At 42.8% G+C, this 18,437-nt stretch overlaps 1 protein-coding gene across 4 annotated transcripts in view; it reads right to left on the reverse strand.

The window, feature by feature from the left end:
• LOC140191196 (uncharacterized) overlaps window positions 1–18,437 on the reverse strand; it is a 102,087-nt gene that overhangs the window by 14,400 nt on the left and 69,250 nt on the right. For all 4 annotated transcript variants that reach the window (XM_072248354.1, XM_072248353.1, XM_072248352.1 and 1 more), the window contains 2 exons: window positions 6,789–6,976; window positions 467–637 (listed from right to left, as the gene is read on the reverse strand). In XM_072248354.1, coding sequence (XP_072104455.1) covers window positions 467–637; window positions 6,789–6,976 — 359 coding nt within the window. The remainder of the gene's footprint in view (window positions 1–466; window positions 638–6,788; window positions 6,977–18,437) is intronic.

The following is an 18,437-nucleotide window of genomic DNA, read 5'->3' on the forward strand; positions in this document are numbered from 1 at the left end:
AAGGCCAACACACCATATGCCTTCTGAACGACCCCTTTGACTTTCATAGCATCATTCTTTTGTTTTCCTTGGAGCAGAAGATGTTGACAGAGCATGGAATGAATAGATACTGGGAAAATTTACACCATAGCAGAAGTGTCAAAATGCAGACGGCTGAGGTTGAGAGGAAGGGGTATGGATTTTGAAGGGATTTATGGAAGGATTGTTTCACCCACTGGGACACACTGCCTTGAGGGGGTGGCAGAGGCAGGTGCATCACCACATTTCAGTTACATCTAGAGGAGGATTTGTATCACCAATATATAGAAAGCTACAGAACAAATTTTAATGTAGATGACCTTTAATGGTCAGCATGGAGAATGTGGGCTGAAGGGTCTGTTTCTGAGTTTGTGTCTCTTTCAATCTGACTCTCTTCATTCATCCCTTTTTATCTGACTACAGATTTTTCTATTGAATGATCTCTTACCTCAATCTTAACTGGAGCCATTAAAATAGCAAAGCTTGTCAGATGGTTACACTGGCAGGTTACATGGGTCTGATTGGAATCGATCCGTTCACAACCATCAGATTTCCAGACACTGTTCTTTTTGGTATTACTCCAATAGACACATACTGGCTCTTTGCCGACTTCCTTTTCCTGTTTCCAGATAAGGAGAAATTCTTTTCACCATTATTGAAAATATTCTAATAACAAGTTAAATATTTACAAATCCCAAAGTAGTACAAATGCAGAAATTGTTAGGTACACCCTAATCCCATAGATACAGCAAACAGAATTATCTCCTGTAGGTGGGAAACAAGTCACAGAATTGCACTTAACACAAAAGAGGGAATATCATTCTAACCAATCCCATGACACTGTTCCATCAAACAGCCCCAGGGCAGGAGACACTGGATGGAAACAGAGCGAAGCTCCATCTACATTGTCCCATGACATCGACTTGCGGGGGGCGGGGGGGTAGACAATATAAATGGAAAATGGAACTCCCAGAATATCCCATCAAAATTTTGAAGTGCAGTTAATAAAATTAGAAGAGATTACCTTTATTTGCCTCATGAACATAAAACCTTTGAAATGTACAGTGAAATGCATCATTTGTGTCAAAGACCAACACAGTGTTTGATGCATCATTTGTGTCAGTGGATGAAGATGAGATTACTTCACCAAGCACAGATGATGTGGTCTTTTCAACCACTGATTCACAAGCCACAGCGATTCACTCTGAAGAGAGTCATCATACTCTAGGTCAGACGAGAGATAACCGAGGTCAGGTTTCAGACCACAGTACCCAGGTAGATCCTTTGCATGATGGTGGTGGTGAGGAGGTAGAGAAGAAGAGGAAGGTCAAGTGGCCAGCAATGGCAGATGAGAAGGCTTGGCGTGTAGTTGATGAGGATATCAGTATGATGTTGGAGAACACTCTCAGGGGAACATCAAAGAGAAAGTTGGAAGTGACAGGTGATATGATTTACGATGTTGGAAAGTACAGGTTTGGTTTGGTTTGGTTTGGTTGAGTTGAAGAAAGCAAAGCCTACACAGCAACCAAGCAGGCGCCAGAAGGAGATTAGTAGGTTGAGGAGAGAGCTTTGATCATTGAGACAGAGGTGGAAGGTAGCAAGTGAGGGTGACAAGCCAAGGCTTGCTTATCTCCGAGAGCATTTTCGAATAAAGTTAGCATCACTCCATCATATGGAGTCACAACGTAAAAAGAGAAAGAAGAGAGAGAAGGCAAGAAAGTCATTCTTTGAGAACCCTCACGAGTTCACAAAGAAACTATTTGAACAAAGTAAGAGCGGGCAGCTTAACATCTCTCAACAAGAACTTGAGGATCACCTGGCAAGAACTCACTCTAACAAACAGCGGGAGGCTCCTTTGCTTGACATTTCAGGGCTTGTGAAGCCTAACAAGCCTGGAGTGAAGTTCGATCTGTCAGAACTCAAACTGGCAGAAGTCGAACTGTTCATCAGAAAGGCAAGGTCAGGCTCAGTGCCAGGACCTAATGGAGTGCCGTATAAGGTGTTCAAGAAGTGCGATGAGCTGAGGAAATACTTGTGGAGATTGTTAAAGGTGGTGTGGAGACAAGGTGTTGTTCCTTTGTCGTGGAGTGAGGCTGAAGGAGTATATATCCCAAAGGAAGAGAATCCTTCCACATTGAATCAGTTCCGACCAATTTCACTTCTGAATGTAGAGGGGAAGATTATGTTTGCCATTCTGGCAGAAAGAATATCTTCATTTGTGATAGAGAATGGATTAGTAAATACATCTGTGCAGAAGGCAGGAATACCAGGCTTCCCAGGATGCCCTGAACATTCTAGTATGATATGGCATACCATCCAGGAGTCAAAAAGGTTGAGAAGAAATCTGGCTGTAGATTGGCTTGATCTGGCAAATGCATATGGTTCTGTTCCCGATGCCCTGATTGAGTTTGCAATGGAATTCCCGTGGAATCCTGCTAAGGTGAGGAACTTTGTTATGCAGTACTACAACGATTTCTGGATGAGGTTTTCCACTCAGCAATTTACAACTAGGTGGCAGAGCTTGGATGTTGGAATCCCAATGGAATGTGTGATTTCACCCATCCTTTTTGTGTTAGCCATGGAGGTCATTGTGAGGGCTGTAGAATCAGTGGAACCAGATGTCCCACTTGATGGCGGCGGGGAGTTACCATCAATACGAGCGTTCATGGACGATCTCACCCTTTTGGGTCCCAGCGCGGAGGAAGTGGAAAATGTACTACCTGGACTCGATGAGCTAATGGATTGGGGAAGGATGAAGTTCAAGACCAAGAAGTCAAGGAGCCTTGTTCTTAGGAGAGGAAAGCTGGTTGACTTTCATTTCACCCTTTGTGGAGAGGAGATTCCATCCATTCAGGAACAACCAGTTAAGAACCTCGGGTGATGGTACACAGAGGAGCTGAGAGACACCAAGTGGGTTCAAGAGACAGGAGAACAGATCAGCAGAGGTCTGATGTCCGTTGACAAGTGTGGCTTGCCTGGCAAGTTGAAGTTGTGGTTCTTGCAGTACAGACTGATGCCACGGATAATGTGGCCACTATCTGTCTACGAAGTGGCAATGTCCCATGTTGAGGCAATGGAACGGAAGATCACCAAGTATGTGAAGAAGTGGCTTGGAGTACCAAGCAGCCTCACCAACGTTGCAATCAACAGTAGCCAGACAAAGCTTACCATCCCAGTGCAATCCCTTGTTGAAGAGGTCAAGGTAGCCAAGGTGAGATCATTCTTGATGCTTCGAGACTCAAAAGACCCCGTCATCAAGAACACCCAGCTGGACGTGAGATCAGGCAGGAAGTGGTCAGCCCATGTAGCAGTTGATGAGGCAGAGTCTAGATTGAAGCACAAGGAGATGGTTGGGGCTATCCAGCTAGGCCGCCAGGGACTTGGATGGGCAACCCACAAGTGGTGGTCATCTTCTACAGGTGAGGAGCGCCATGAGCTTGTAACACAAGAAATACGAGAGGTAGAAGAGGAGAAGAGGTTAGCTAAAACAGCTGGCCTGGCCAAACAAGGGGCTTGGACCCAGTGGGAAAGTGTTGAACAACGACATCTATCTTGGAATGTTCTGTGGCAGATGGAACCGCTCCGCATTTCTTTTTTATGCGGAGCAGTGTATGATCTGCTCCCAACACCTGCCAACCTCAGCATCTGGTATGAAGATAAGACAGACAGGTGTGCTGCTTGTGGCAAGAAGGGAACACTTCAACATATCTTGAGTCTTGAGTGCATGCAGAGTCAATCTTTCCAGCGGCATGTACACTTGGAGACATAACAATGTTATCAAAGTTGTAACAGAAGCGGTTGAGCAGAGAGTACTGCAGCAGAACTTATCTCATGCCCCATGCTGCACAGAACATCGCATATCGTTTGTGAAAGAAGGCTCCAAGTCAAGGGTGTACAGCGCAGGCTCACGATCAAGCATACTTTCTTCAGCCAATGATTGGTGTGTCAAGGCTGACCTGGACGGGAAAGGCAGTTTCCCAGAGCAAATAGCTTTCACCACATTGCGTCCAGATATAATCGTATGGTCTGACACCAGTAGAGAAGTGGTTATTGGTGAACTCACAGTCCCCTGGGAAGACAACATCGATGAAGCCCATGAGCACAAGTTAACCAAAAATGCAGAATTAAGATTGGAGTGCACAGACAGAGGGTGGAAGGTCTCATGCTATCCATTCGAAGTAGGCTGCTGAGGGTTTATTGCGTTCACTTTCCAGAAGTGGCTGCGTGACCTTGGCTTCACTAGAAGAGAGATCAAGTCAACCAGCAGGGCTGTAGCTGAGGCAGCAGAGAAAGGATCAGCATGGGTGTGGACCAAGTATGTCCAGAGGGGCAGATAGTCAGACAGTGTATACATATCTTGCAAACCCTTCAGTAGTTGCATAGACACCTGAAGAGCAGACTATCTGTTGGATGGAACTGACCAACAACTCTGATTGAGGCAGATGCCAAGTTTTTAAGCTCACCAGTGGGAAGTGGTACTTTTGCACTACTGGCCCACCACCTCGAGGGAGTCTTGATCATAAGCGGGCTGAAACTCCTGAAGACAGGTGGCAGATCAACTGATGATCCCACTGGTGATAGCACAGGACAGTTAACATCTTAGTCCATGTGTATTTTTTAACTCATGAAACCCACGTGATCACGAAGAGAAAGTACAAACTCCTTACAGACACTGGCAGGAATTGAACCACTGTCTTATTGCTGGCACTATAAAGCGTTATGTCAACCACTCTGCTACTGTGCAAACTCGATGGCTGAATGGGTAATTACAGTAATGCAGTAATGTGTATTTTCCTTTCAGTGAAATGGTGGTTGTACTTTGTAACCAGTTACTCAATGACCTGAGAAATGACAGCAAGGGGCTTCTCCTCCTCTGTGTCTCACCACCAGTCTCTAAACAATTCCCCCGTCTCTCTCAGATGAGGGATCTCCACTTCCTCTATCAGGCCCCACTGTACTGTCCCTGAGTAATGGGGACTGGAAGGGCCATCATAAACTGACCTGCAATGGCCCAAACCCAGTCTCCATAGAAATCTAAACACGAGGAAATCTGCAGATGCTGGAAATTCAAGCAACACAGACAAAATGCTGGTGGAACGCAGCAGGCCAGACAGCATCTGTAGGAAGAAGCACAGTCGACGTTTCAGGCTGAGACCCTTCATCAGGACTAACTGAAAGAGGACATAGTAAGAGATTTGAAAGTGGGAAGGGGAGGGGGAGATCCGAAATGATAGAAGACAGGAGGAGGAGGGATGGAGCTAAGAGCTGGAAAGTTGATTGACAAAAGGGATACAAGGCTGGAGAAGGGAGAGGATCATGGGACGGGAGGCCTAGGGAGAAAGAAAGGGGGAGGGGAGCACCAGAGGAAGATGGAAAGCAGGCAAGGAGTTATAGTGAGAGAAAAAAGAGAAAAAAAGGGAAAAATAAAAAATAACAATCAAATAAATAAATAAATAAGGGATAGGGTAAGAAAGGAAGCAGGGGTATTAACGAAAGTTAGAGAAGTCAATGTTCATGCCATCAGGTTGGAGGTTACCTTGACGGAATATAAGGTGTTGTTCCTCCAACCTGAGTGTGGCTTCATCTTGACAGCAGAGGACGCCGTGGATAGACATATCAGAATGGGAATGGGATGTGGAATTAAAATATGTTGCAACTGGGAGATCCTGCTTTGTCTGGCAGACAGAGCGTAGGTGTTCAGCAAAACGATCTCCCAGTCTGTGTCGGGTCTCGCCAATAGGCTGCATCGGGAGCACCGGACGCAGTATATCACCACAGCCGACTCACAGGTGAAGTGTCGCCTCACCTGGAAGGAATGTCTGGGGCCCTGAATGGTGGTGAGGGAGGAAGTGTAAGGGCATGTGTAGCACTTCTTCCACTTACAAGGATAACTGCCAGGAGGGAGATTGGTGGGAAGGGATGGAGGGGACGAATGGACAAGGGAGTCACGTAGGGAGCGATTCCTGCAGAAAGCAGAAAGAGGTGGGGAGGGAAAGATGTGCTTGGTGGTGGGATCCCGTTAGAGGTGGCGGAGGTTACGGAGAATTATATGTTGGACCCGGAGGCTGATGGGATGGTAGGTGAGGACAAGGGGAACCCTATTCCTAGTGGGGTGGCGGGAGGATGGGGTGAGACCAGATGTGTGTGAAATGGGAGAGATGTGTTTGAGAGCAGAGTTGACTTCTCTAACTTCGGTTAATGCCCTCCTCCCCTTCTTACCCTAGCCTGCCTGCCTGCCTGCCTGCTGCCTTTCTTTCTTTCTTTCTTTCTTTCTTTATTCATTCATTCATTCATTCATTCTTTTCCCCTTTTTTCTCTCTCTTTTTTCTCCCTCTGTCCCTCTCACAATAACTCCTTGCCTGCTCTCCAACTTCATCTGATGTTCCCCTCCCCCTTTCTTTCTCCCTAGCCCTCCTGTCCCATGGTCCGCTCGTATCCCTTTTGCCAATCAACTTTCCAGCTCTTAACTCCATCCCTCCCCCTCCTGTCTTCTTCTATCTTTTCAGATCTCCCCCTCCCCCACCCACTTTCAAATCTCTTACTATCTCTTCTTCAGTTAGTCCTGACGAAGGGTCTCGGCCCGAAACGTCAACTGTGCTTCTTCCTATAGATGCTGCCTGGCCTGCTGCATTCACCAGCATTTTGTGTGTGTTGCTTCCATGGAAATGTTATACCTAAACCCAGGCTCAGCGGCTGTTCAACCTCCCAGTTTGCATTTTAGCAGGAAGCTCATTTTCAATTGGGGAACATCACAGATTGTACCTACAAACCTGGTTGAGTTTCAGAGTCAAATTGAACTTTTCCTTCAGATTAGAGCTGACGGCTTTGTTGCTGATGGTGGCAGCTATCACCTTGGAGTTTAATGAGACATTGTTCTGAGATGGACGGCCGCCCTTAATCTCTTGGTTCAGCAGGGATTCCAAGTCTTTGAATACAATTAAGGAAACGGCCTGAAACTCTGTGGAGATAATAGATCAGCCTTTGGTGAATGTGGAGAAACATCACTGAAACACTCCAGCAACTGGATATAAAGGCAGGTCAAAACAAAACACACCCATTGCTGTAGCGCTTTGTAAGTCTTTGAGTATTAAAATCAGCTCTCGATGGGGATGGACAAGGAGATCATCATGTGGGCTGCTTTATCCTGGATGGTGTTAAGTTAATTTGTGTTGGTTAAGCTATACTCTTCCAGGTAAGTGGGAGTCTATCACATTCCCGACCTTTGTCTTGTGGATAGTCCAAAATCTGGAGATCCACAGAAAATGGTGCGTTTCTGGGAAAGGAGATAAGACCATAAGACAAAGGTGCAGAATTCGGCCATTCAGCCCATCCGGTTTGCTCCACCATTCCATAATGGCTGATTTATTATCTTCCTTCTCCCCGTAAACGCTGATGCCTGGCTAACCAGAATCAGAATTATATTTAATACAGAGACACCTCTTTTTCCTTTATGAGAGAGAGAGCAAGCCTGGGGTATGTCGAATTACTGGGTGAAGGAGTAGTCGTCGGGGTACTGCAAGTCTGTGTCTTTATTGATTATCTGCTACACACTTGACTGTTTGCTGGGGGGCACCGATTCTTTTTTGCTGGTGGGAGAGGGAGAGATCGTTGTTTTGCTGCTGCTTACGTGTGGGAGGGAGGAGCTGGGGAGGGGCTTTGGGGTTCAAACATTTAACCGTTATTCATTCTTTGGGGCACTGCTCTGTTTTCCTGAATGTTTGCGAAGAAAAAGAATTTCAGGATGTATATTGTATACATTTGTCTGATATTAAGTGTACCTATGAAACCTTTGAAACCTTCTAAACCTTATTATCACTGGCATATGTTGTAAAATTTGTTATTTTAGGCTATTGCAACATTGCAATACATAATAATAATAATCCTTTAAATTACAATAAATCATATATAAAGAAAATTAAATAAGTAGTGCAAAAGGAAATCATAAAATAAAACAGAGTGAGGCACTGTTCATGGTTTCATTGTCCATTCAGTAATCTGATAGCGGAGAGGAAGGCTGAGAGTGTGCCTTCAGGCACCTGTTTCTCCTTCATTGATGGCAGCAATGAGAAGAGAGCATGTCTTGGAAGATGGGGGTCCTTAATGCCATTTTGAGCCATTGTCTTTTGAAGGTGTCGTTTATGTTTGGGAGGCTGGAGCCCATGATTGGGCTAGCTAAGTTTACAACTTTCTCCAGCCTTTTCTGATCCTGTACAGCGGCGACTCCATACCAGATAGTGTTGCAGCCAGTTAGAATGTGCTCTACAGTACATCTGTAAAACTCGTCTTTTGTGACATACCAATTCTCCTCAAACTCTGAATGACAAATAGCCGCTGTTGTGCCTTCTTTGTAATTAAATCAATATGGTTCCAGGACAGACCTTCAAAAATGTTGACACCCAGGAACTTGAAACTGTTTACCCTTTCAAGTGCTGGCCCCTCGATGAGGATGTGTGTTTCCTCGACTTCCCCTTCCTGAAATCCACAATCAGCTCCTTGGTCTTACTGATGTTGAGTGTAGGGTTGTTGTGACACCTCTCAACCAGCTGATCTATCTCACTCCTGTACACCTCATCATCACCACCTGAAATTCTGTCAACAATAGTTGTGATGTCAGCAAATTTATGGATGGAATTATGACTGTGCCTAGCCACATAGTCATGGGTGTAGAGAGAGTAGAGCAGTGGGTAAGCACACATCCTTGAAGTGCCCCAGTCTAGATTATCAGCAAGGAGGAGGTCATTTCTGATCTGCACTGACTGTGGTCTCCCGATGACGAAGTCAAGGATCCAGTTGCAGAGAGAGGTACAGAAGCCCAGGTTTTGGAGTTTGTTGATCAGAATTGAGGGTATGATTGTGTTGAACGCTGAGCTGGAATCAATAAACAGCAGCCTGACATAAGTGTTGCTATTATCCAGGTGATCCAAGGCCAAGTGGAGAGCCAGTGAGATTGCATCCTATTGTGGCGATAGGCAAAGTTTATTCTATTTTATTTAGAGATGCAGCATTTAACAGGCCCTTCTGGCCCTTTGAGCCTTGCCACCCAGCAACCCACTGATTTAACCGTAGCCTAATCTCGGGACAATAAACTACTAACCGGACTGACTTTGAATGGTGGGGGGAAATCGGAACACCCAGCAGAAAGCCATGCACACACAGGAAGGAACGTACAAACTTGCTTCCAAAGGATACTGGAATTGAACTCTGATCTCTGATGCCTCAGCTGTCTATACCAACTGCTATGCAACCATGGCACCCTCACAACAGGTCCAGGTCCTTGTTTAGGCAGGAGTTGATTCTGGCCACGAGCAAACGTTCAACGCACTTCATCACAGTAGATGCGAGCACAACTGGGTGGTAGTCATTGAGGCAGCTCACCCTGCCCTTCCTGGGCACTGGTATGGATGTCGCCCTTTTGAAGCAGGTGGGAAATTCTGACTATGGCAGTGAGAGATTGAAGATGTTCTTGAACAATCCCACCAGTTGGTTGGCACAGATTTTCATTCCCTGCCAGGCACATCATCAGGACCTGATGCCTCTTGAAAGCTGTTCTGATGTGGTCCTCTGAGACAGAGATTACAGGGTCACCAAATGCTGCAGGGATTCACACAAGCACAGATTTACTCTCTCTTTCAACGTTCGCGTAAATGGCACTGAACTCATCTGGGAGTGAAGCATCACAGCCATTCATGATGTTAGGTTTCTCATTGGAGAAAGTAATGGCTTGTAAATCTTATCAGAGCTGACGTGCATTTGTTTCCATCTCTAACTTCAATTGGCATGTTTATTTCTTTCATTCTTTATCAATCTTCTTATTAATTTTTTTTTAAAAGTACATATATACAAACAAGCGGATGATTATCTCAGATATCTATGATGATAACAATACATATAAAAGGTAAAATAAACATTATCAAGGTCATACATAGTATTAATTTAATAGTATATAATAAAAATTAAAATACTCAATTCTTCTCTTATCATTTCATACAAAGAGAAAAAAGATAAAGCAACTTTTATAATTTTATATTTAGAAAAAAAACACTATTCTATATAAACAAAAACAAAAAATAGTTAAAAAAAAAAAGAGAAAAAATAGGGGACTAGGCAGCCATTACTGAGAGTAAAGCAAGTGAAAAAAAAACTTTCTGAACAAATCCAAAGTTTCGAGAAAGTAACTGGGAGAGTAATAAATCAAACCATATGAAAGTATTGAATGAAAGGTTACCAGGTTTCTTCAAATTTAAAAGATGTATCAAATGTCCGACTTATTTTCTCTAAACTTAGACAAGACATAATGGAGGAAAGCCAATAAAAAACAGTAGGTGGATTAGAGACGCAAACAACAGGAATTCTGCAGATGCTGGAATTTCAAGCAACACACATCAAAGTTGCTGGTGAACGCAGCAGGCCAGGCAGCATCTCTAGGAAGAGGTACAGTCGACGTTTCAGGCCGAGACCCGAGACTTTCCTTTTAAGCAAAATGGCTCTCCTAGCCAATAAAGTTGTAAAAGCTATCATCCATTGAGCGGAAACAGGAACATTTCCTGCTTCCGGTGGAATGAACCCAAAAATTGCTGTGAATAAATTCACTTGTAGGTCCAAATTCAAAACTTTTGATAAAGTTTTAAAGACATCTTTCCAAAAATTATCTATCTTGATACAAGACCAAAACATATGAGGTAAAGTAGCCAACCCAATATTACATCTGTCACAAATAGGATTAATATTGGGAAAACTATGGGCTAATTTATCCTTTGACATATGTGCCCGATATACTTTGAACTGTATCAAGGAATAACGGTCACAAATAGATGAGGTATTTACCAAATGAAAAATTTTATCCCATTGATTATCTGAAAGTGACTCTCGAAATTCCAATTCCCATGCACCTTTAATTTTATCGTTAGATACCTTTCACAAATTCAATAACCATTTGTAAATTATAGCTATCAGGTTTAACCTGAAAAAGAGTATCTATCATATTGGGTGGATAAACAGAGGGAAAATTTGAAAGTAAACTACGTACAAAATTCCTAATTTGTAAATATCTAAAAAAGTGTCATTAGATAAATCATATTTGTCCACTAATCGAGTGAAAGACATTAAACATTCCCCCATAAACAAATCCAAAAAAATTTATTATTCCAACACACATCAAAGTTGCTGGTGAATGCAGCAGGCCAGGCAGCATCTCTAGGAAGAGGTACAGTCGATGTTTTGGGCTGAGACCCTTCGTCAGGACTAACTAAAGGAAGAGCTAGTAAGAGATTTGAAAGTGGGAGGGGGAGGGGGAGATTCAAAATGATAGGAGAAGACAGGAGGGGGAGGGATGGAGCCAAGAGCTGGACAGTTGATTGGCAAAAGGGATATGTGAGGATCATGGGACAGGAGGCTCAGGGAGAAGGAAAAGGGGTATGGGGGTAAAACCCAGAGAAGGGGCAAGGGGTATAGTCAGAGGGACAGAGGGAGAAAAAGGAGAGAGAGAGAAAGAATGTGTGTATATAAAGAAATAACGTATGGGGTACGAGGGGGAGGTGGGACATTAGCGGAAGTTTGAGAAGTCAATGCTCGTGCCATCAGGTTAGATGCTACCCAGACGGAATATAAGGTATTGTCAGGTTGGAGGAACAACACCTTATATTCCGTCTGGGTAGCCTCCAACCTGATGGCATGAACATTGACTTCTCAAACTTCCGCTAATGCCCCTCCTCCGCCTCGTACCCCATCCATTATTTATTTTTATACACACATTCTTTCTCTCTCTCTCCTTTTTCTCGCTCTGTCCCTCTGACTATACCCCTTGCCCATCCTCTGGGCTTTTTTCCCCCCTCCCCCTTTTCCTTCTCCCTGGGCCTCCTGTCCCATGATCCTCTCATATCCCTTTTGCCAATCAACTGTCCAGCTCTTGGCTCCATCCCTCCCCCTCCTGTCTTCTCCTATCATTTTGGATCTCCCCCTCCCCCTCCCCCTCCCACTTTCAAATCTCTTACTAGCTCTTCCTTCAGTTAGTCCTGACGAAGGGTCTTGGCCCGAAACGTCGACTGTACCTCTTCCTAGAGATGCTGCCTGGCCTGCTGCATTCACCAGCAACTTTGATGTGTGCTGCTTGAAATTCCTGCATCTGCAGATTTCCTCATGTTAAAGTTATTATTCCTTTGGTTTTCCAAATTAAAATGGTCTGATCGGAAATTGATGGTTTAAAAAATAATTAAGGTGGATTTTACCAGAAAGAACTCAAAACTCTCAAAAAAATCTACGAAACTGAAAGCAAATTCTTAATGTATGTTTAATAATGGGATTGAAGACTTGACCACCAATTTTAGAAAGCAAAAAAGGAAGAGAAGCTCCCAGTAAAGAGGCCAAAGAATACCCCTTCACCGAGTTTTTCTCCAAATCTACCCATAAAGGGCAATCATGTATGTCTGAATAATGAATCCAAAACAAAATACACCCTATCCTCGTTATATACGTCTTCAGACTATGCCGATTCACATTATGCAAGGAACCTATTTCTACCAACATCTCGTTATATGCATCCAAAACTCAGTTATGCGAGGAGCACTGCCTTCCCGCCAATACAAGTCAGGTGCGCGTGCTTCACGGTCTCATCATTGGGATGAGAAGCACCACCTTCCCGCCAAAACAAGTCATGCACGTGCGCTTCACGGTCTCACTGTTGGGACGAGAAGCACCGCTTTCCCACCAATACAAGTCAGGCGCGCGCGCCTCACAATCTCTCTCCCTCGCATTGGTTTCGGCAAGGTGTGGATGTGCCATCTTAAACTTTTGTTGGTTTTACCTACGGTGCAGTGATTTTGTGCTTGAAATATTTAACTATGCCTCATAAGCCTCCGATGTCATGTCTTGGGCCGTCAGCCGAGTGGCAGAGAACCGCTTTAACACTTGAAAAAAGTTGGAAATTATAAACAGCGTGGCAGTAGCTCTGGGATGCTACTGCCGGGAACAGAATCTTGCCTTTGAAGTCCTTTGTTGCTTGACAATGCGCCAGTCCATCCTGAACATTTGGACAGCATTCATCCTAACATAACAGTGTGTTTCCCGCTGTCTAACACAACATTGCTGATTCAACCACTCGACCAAGCTGTAATCCACATTCAAGGCGTACGCATTTTTTTTTACGGCGAACTGTCTCTCAGATACTGCAAGCAACAGACGATTTTGAAAATCCCGGGAGTTTACCAAAGGTGAGGAAATGGTGGAAGTTGGAACACTTGGCACAAATGGCGACGGACATGGACCCAAGTTGAGAACGGAGTCAGCATTTCAGTTGTTCCCTGCCGTCAACCCTTCTTCCTGACAAGCAAATTTAAAACAAAATGTTGCCAAGCAAACAACCGTCACCATTTTATGCAAATCGCTGTAATCTGCTGCTGCCGGCAGTTCTAAGACTTCTGTGAGTCTTCCTTCACCCCTTGCTGTGCTTGATATTAACCTGATGACCACAACCATCCACCTTATCCATGTAAAGCTGCCCAACACCACAACAACCACTCATCTCCCGGAGCGAACACACCTGCCACTGTTGGTGAGTACTGTACACCAGAGGATGTTAACTTTCTGTGATTTATTACATTGAATATTACCTTAAATTGATTAAATATAATATAAATGTTGACTTGTAGTACTGCTTTTGTGTCCTATTGGTATAAAAATGTGAATAAATTGAAGATAAAACATTAGGAAGCCCTCTGGAACGCATCCCTATTTTCTCCATTTAAATAATTATTCATATTATGTGATTTCACATTATGCGTCAACTTCAAGGAATGCACCATGGTTTTTTAATTTCTGCAATAGAGGTTTACTCAATCTAGGATTTTTATTGCTCCAAATATAAGATAACATGTTAGAGTCTATTCTATCAAAAATCCGTTGAGGAACAAAGGAAGGTATTGCTTGAAATACGTATAAGAACTTCGATAGCACTATCATTTTAATAGCATTAATTCGACCAGTTAAAGGTAATGTCATAGGAGACCATTCAGAAAGTATTTGTTGCATGTATTCAATTAATAGAAGAAAGTTATATTTATATAGGTCCTTAAAATTTTTGGTAATTTTAATACCAAGATAAGTGAAGTTATTTTTAGCAATGCTAAAAGGAATTTGATGGTATTGATCTAAGTAGTTATTAACAGGAAATAACTCACTTTTGTGCAAATTTAATTTATATCCAGAAAAACTACTAAATTTAGAAAATATATATATAATATAGAAGGAATAGATTTCTTAGGATCTGAAATATAAACTAATAAGTCATTCTGCATACAGTGAAATCTTATGCGCCTCATCTCCTCTCTTAATACCTTGAACATTGTTGGAGTCCCAAAGGACAATAGCAAGAGGTTCTAAACCCAGATTGAGTAACAGGGGACTAAGAGGACAACCCTGCTGGGCACCTTTGTTTAGCCTAAAATATGGAGATTTTTGATTGTTAGTTATAACTGCTGCCATAGGAACTTGATAGATCAGCTTAATCCAGGAAATAAAAACTGGACCAAATTTAAATCTTTCTAAAACTTCAAATAAATAGGACCACTCTACCCTATCAAAGGCTTTCTCTGCATCAAGGGAGACAACACATTCAATTTCTTTAGATGCAGAGGAATGAATAATATTCAATAATCTCCAAATATTAAAATATGAGTATCTTTTCTTAATAAATCCAGTTTGAAAATTCAGGGCTATCTACATTAGGTGCATACACACACACCAAAGCCATATTTTGTCCACATAACAAACCAGTAACAATTAAGTATCTTCCAATTGAATCAGTGACGGTATTAAGATGTACAACAGGGGTTTTAAAATTAATAAAAATAGACATCCCTCTAATTTTAAATACTGATGAAGAGTGAAACTGAGAGCCCCTCCAAAATTAAAAAAAAACAGTTTTCATCCTCTCTACAGATATGGGTCTCTTGCGCAAAAATAATATCAGTTTGAAGTGTTTTTAATTTCTTAAAGATCTTTCTATGCTTAACAGGTTGGTTCAAGCCATTCAGGTTCCAAAAGATTATATTAATTTTATTAACATCCATAATAAGGCTTTAATTTAAGGTTTAATAAAATAAGTTAGTGTGTCTGCAGAAACCACACCCGCAGGGAAGAACAAATTATGGATTCAATCAGAGAGAAAAAAAATAACATGATAGAAACATAGAAAATAGGTGCAGGAGTAGGCCTTTTGGCCCTTTGAGCCTGCACCGCCATTCATTACGATCATGGCTGATCATCCAACTCAGAACCCTATACCTGCCTTCTCTCCATACCCCCTGATCCCTTTAGCCACAAGGGCCATATCTAACTCCCTCTTAAATATAGCCAATGAGCTGGCCTCAACTGTTTCCTGTGGCAGAGAATTCCACAGATTCACCACCCTCTGTGTGAAGAAGTTTTTCCTAATCTTGGTCCTAAAAGGCTTCCCCTTTATCCTCAGACTGTGACCCCTCGTTCTGGACTTCCCCAACATCGGGAACAATCTTCCTGCATCTAGCTGTCCAATCCCTTTAGAATTTTATAGGTTCCAATAAGATCCCCCCTCAATCTTCTAAATTCCAACGAGTATAGCCTAGTCGATTCAGTCTTTCATCATATGAAAGTCCTGCCATCCCAGGAATCAATCTAGTGAACCTTCTTTGCACTCCCTCTATGGAAGAATGTCTTTCCTCAGATTAGGGGACCAAAACTGCACACAGTACTCCAGGTGTGGTCTCACCAAGGCCTTGTACAACTGCAGTAGTATCTCCCTGCTCCTGTACTCGAATCCTCTTGCTATGAATGCTAGCATACCATTCGCCTTTTTCACCGCCTGCTGTACCTGCATGCCCACTTTCAAAGACTGGTGTATAATGACACCCAGGTCTCGTTGCAATTCATTTAATAAAAATAGATGATATATTCAAAAAAGATAGATCCAACCAAGTAATATGTTATGACTAGTGTTAAACTCTTACAAATCCTAAAGGAGAAAATAAAACAGCCAAAGCGATGTCTGGGCAGTCATAAAACGCAGATTAAGCTTTCAGCGATCCAGTTACAAATGACTCCCAGCCGGAGTTAAGTGTTTAAGTTGCTTACATTGCTTGCAAGACAGGCTTAAACTCCTTTATAAATTTCCAAGCCTATTCTGGGGAATCAAATCATTTTGGGTGAGCATTAAATGTGGAAATTCTCAAACGAGCTGGATAACGCAAAGAGGGGCGACAGTTCTTATAAAGTTCAGCCAACACTTCCCGGTATTTAATTCTTTCTGCATAAACCTCTGGGGCAAAATCTTCAACTATGCGAATCTCTACTCCATTATAAATTAGTTTCCCCTGCTTCCTAGCATCTCGAAGAATTGCTTCTTTAGTAGTAAAGTAATGCAAACATACAATCACTGGGCGAGGTTTCAACTCAACAGAAGGTTTCGGGCGGAGGATTCGGTGAGCTCTATCTATCATCGGAGGAACTTCAAGGATCTCACTAGAAAGTGAGTGTAGCATATTCATGAAAATCTTTAGTGGCTCACTGGTTTCCATGTTTTCAGGCAAACCCAGTATATGTAAATTCATCCTACGACTTCTGCTTTCCAGATCAGTCGTTTTCTTCTTAGTTCTTAGTATTTCTGAAGAAACCTCAACAATTTTCCTTTCCACAGTAGATATCTTTAATCCTTGTTCATTAATCACTTGATTCACAGTCCCCAGTTCTCTTCTGATTCTATTAGCGTCCTTCTTAATTGACTGATATTGAAATTCCAGATTCTTCAAAGATCCCTGGACAGCAGAGACGGGTTTTTAAGCTTTTCATTAGCATTTGTCAGTTTATCAGTCTTGGTGTCCACCATTCCGATCTTGATATTAATATCTTGCGCCAAAGAAAACATTCTTTCTGAAGTAGAGACTTCCTCTGATTCCTTTGTTCAGGTTCGGAAACAATTTTGCCACGTCTTAATTCGATTTCAGTTCGGGTTCCAGCCATCGTGATTAAATAGTAAATCCTTCATGAAAAGTAATAGATCTTCAAAGTTTAAACAAAACTAGCAGTGAAAAGTAAGTTGTGAAAGGAAGGAGTAGTGCCAACAAGCGTCTTACTCCATTGCTGCCAAAAGGAGACTGGGCATGTTTATTTCTCTCTTAAAGTAGCCTTCCGTAGATCACCAGTCTAGAATACTACATATCCAGCTCTCAGCAGTCTACAAATCTCCTGGTTTATTCATGGTTTTTGGTTTGGTAATGTCCAGTATGTTCCTGAAGGCACACCCATATGATTCCCATCTGAGTTGCATGCAAAGAGTTGCTACTTATCAGCACCATCATGAACCTAACAAGCCCCGTTTTAAATATATCCAATCACTTGGCCTCCACAGCCATAGATTCACCATCCTCTGACTAAAGAAATACTTGCAAACCTCTATTTCATTGGGATGTCCTTGTATTCTGAGGCTGTGCTCTCTGGTCCAAGACTCTCCCTGGCCTTTCGATATTCGATATGTTTCAGTGAGATCCGCCCTCATTTCTTATCTCCCTCATATGTTAACCTTTCGTTCCCACCATCATTCTATTGAACTTCCTGCTGACCCTCTCCATGATCAGATAAGCAGATACCCTGAACTGAGCAAATATATGTCAGTCTGCAAACTACATATTGAGGTCCATAAGACCATAAGAAATAGGAGCAGAATTAGGCCATTTGGCCCATCAAGTCTGCTCCACTATTTAATCATGGCTCACCCTTTTTCCATGGATATTACAACTAATACATCCAATATCTCAGATGCCACATCTTTTTAATGATCACAGGACCAAGACGCCTGGGTCAACCTTGAATTCTATCAGTCTACCTGATACCAATTCTCTCATGATGGTGACGGTATTTAATTCATTCCAGCATTATCCTCATTCATGGAAGGTTCATAATAGTTTCCAGTGCCAAATGATCGCCAGTTGAACTCCTCACCACTAATCTCACACTTACTTTATCAGCTTCATTTTCAAAGGCGCTGTGTTTACCCGGATCTCTCTTTCCTTTCTGTAGTTAACGCTTCTATTCTTCACGATTTACATTCTCTCATGTTTCCCCTCCATTGCTGCAACAAAAATCTGTCTACTGCTAAACTTTGTCCTTGTTTTCTCTTTCACTGTCTGCTGAACGTTTGTGGTAGATCGACCAGTCCATGTCTCCCTCCCCGCCGTGCAGACCCACGTCTCCCTCCCCCACATTTGAGAGTCAGCTGCTGCCTGCCAACTGCCTTTACACTTGTTCTTTCTCCCACCAGCAGTTTCTGAAATTCTCCCCAACTCCAAATGCCAGCACACTTCCCTGGCGCAGCCAGAACACTGATCAGACATGGGCAGTGTTGTGTCTGCCCTGTGAGTGAACAATGTCATTGTGTAGGGAAAGCTTCATTCTGC

The sequence above is a fragment of the Mobula birostris genome, chromosome 32 (assembly GCF_030028105.1).
Source record: "Mobula birostris isolate sMobBir1 chromosome 32, sMobBir1.hap1, whole genome shotgun sequence".
NCBI lineage: Eukaryota > Metazoa > Chordata > Chondrichthyes > Myliobatiformes > Myliobatidae > Mobula > Mobula birostris.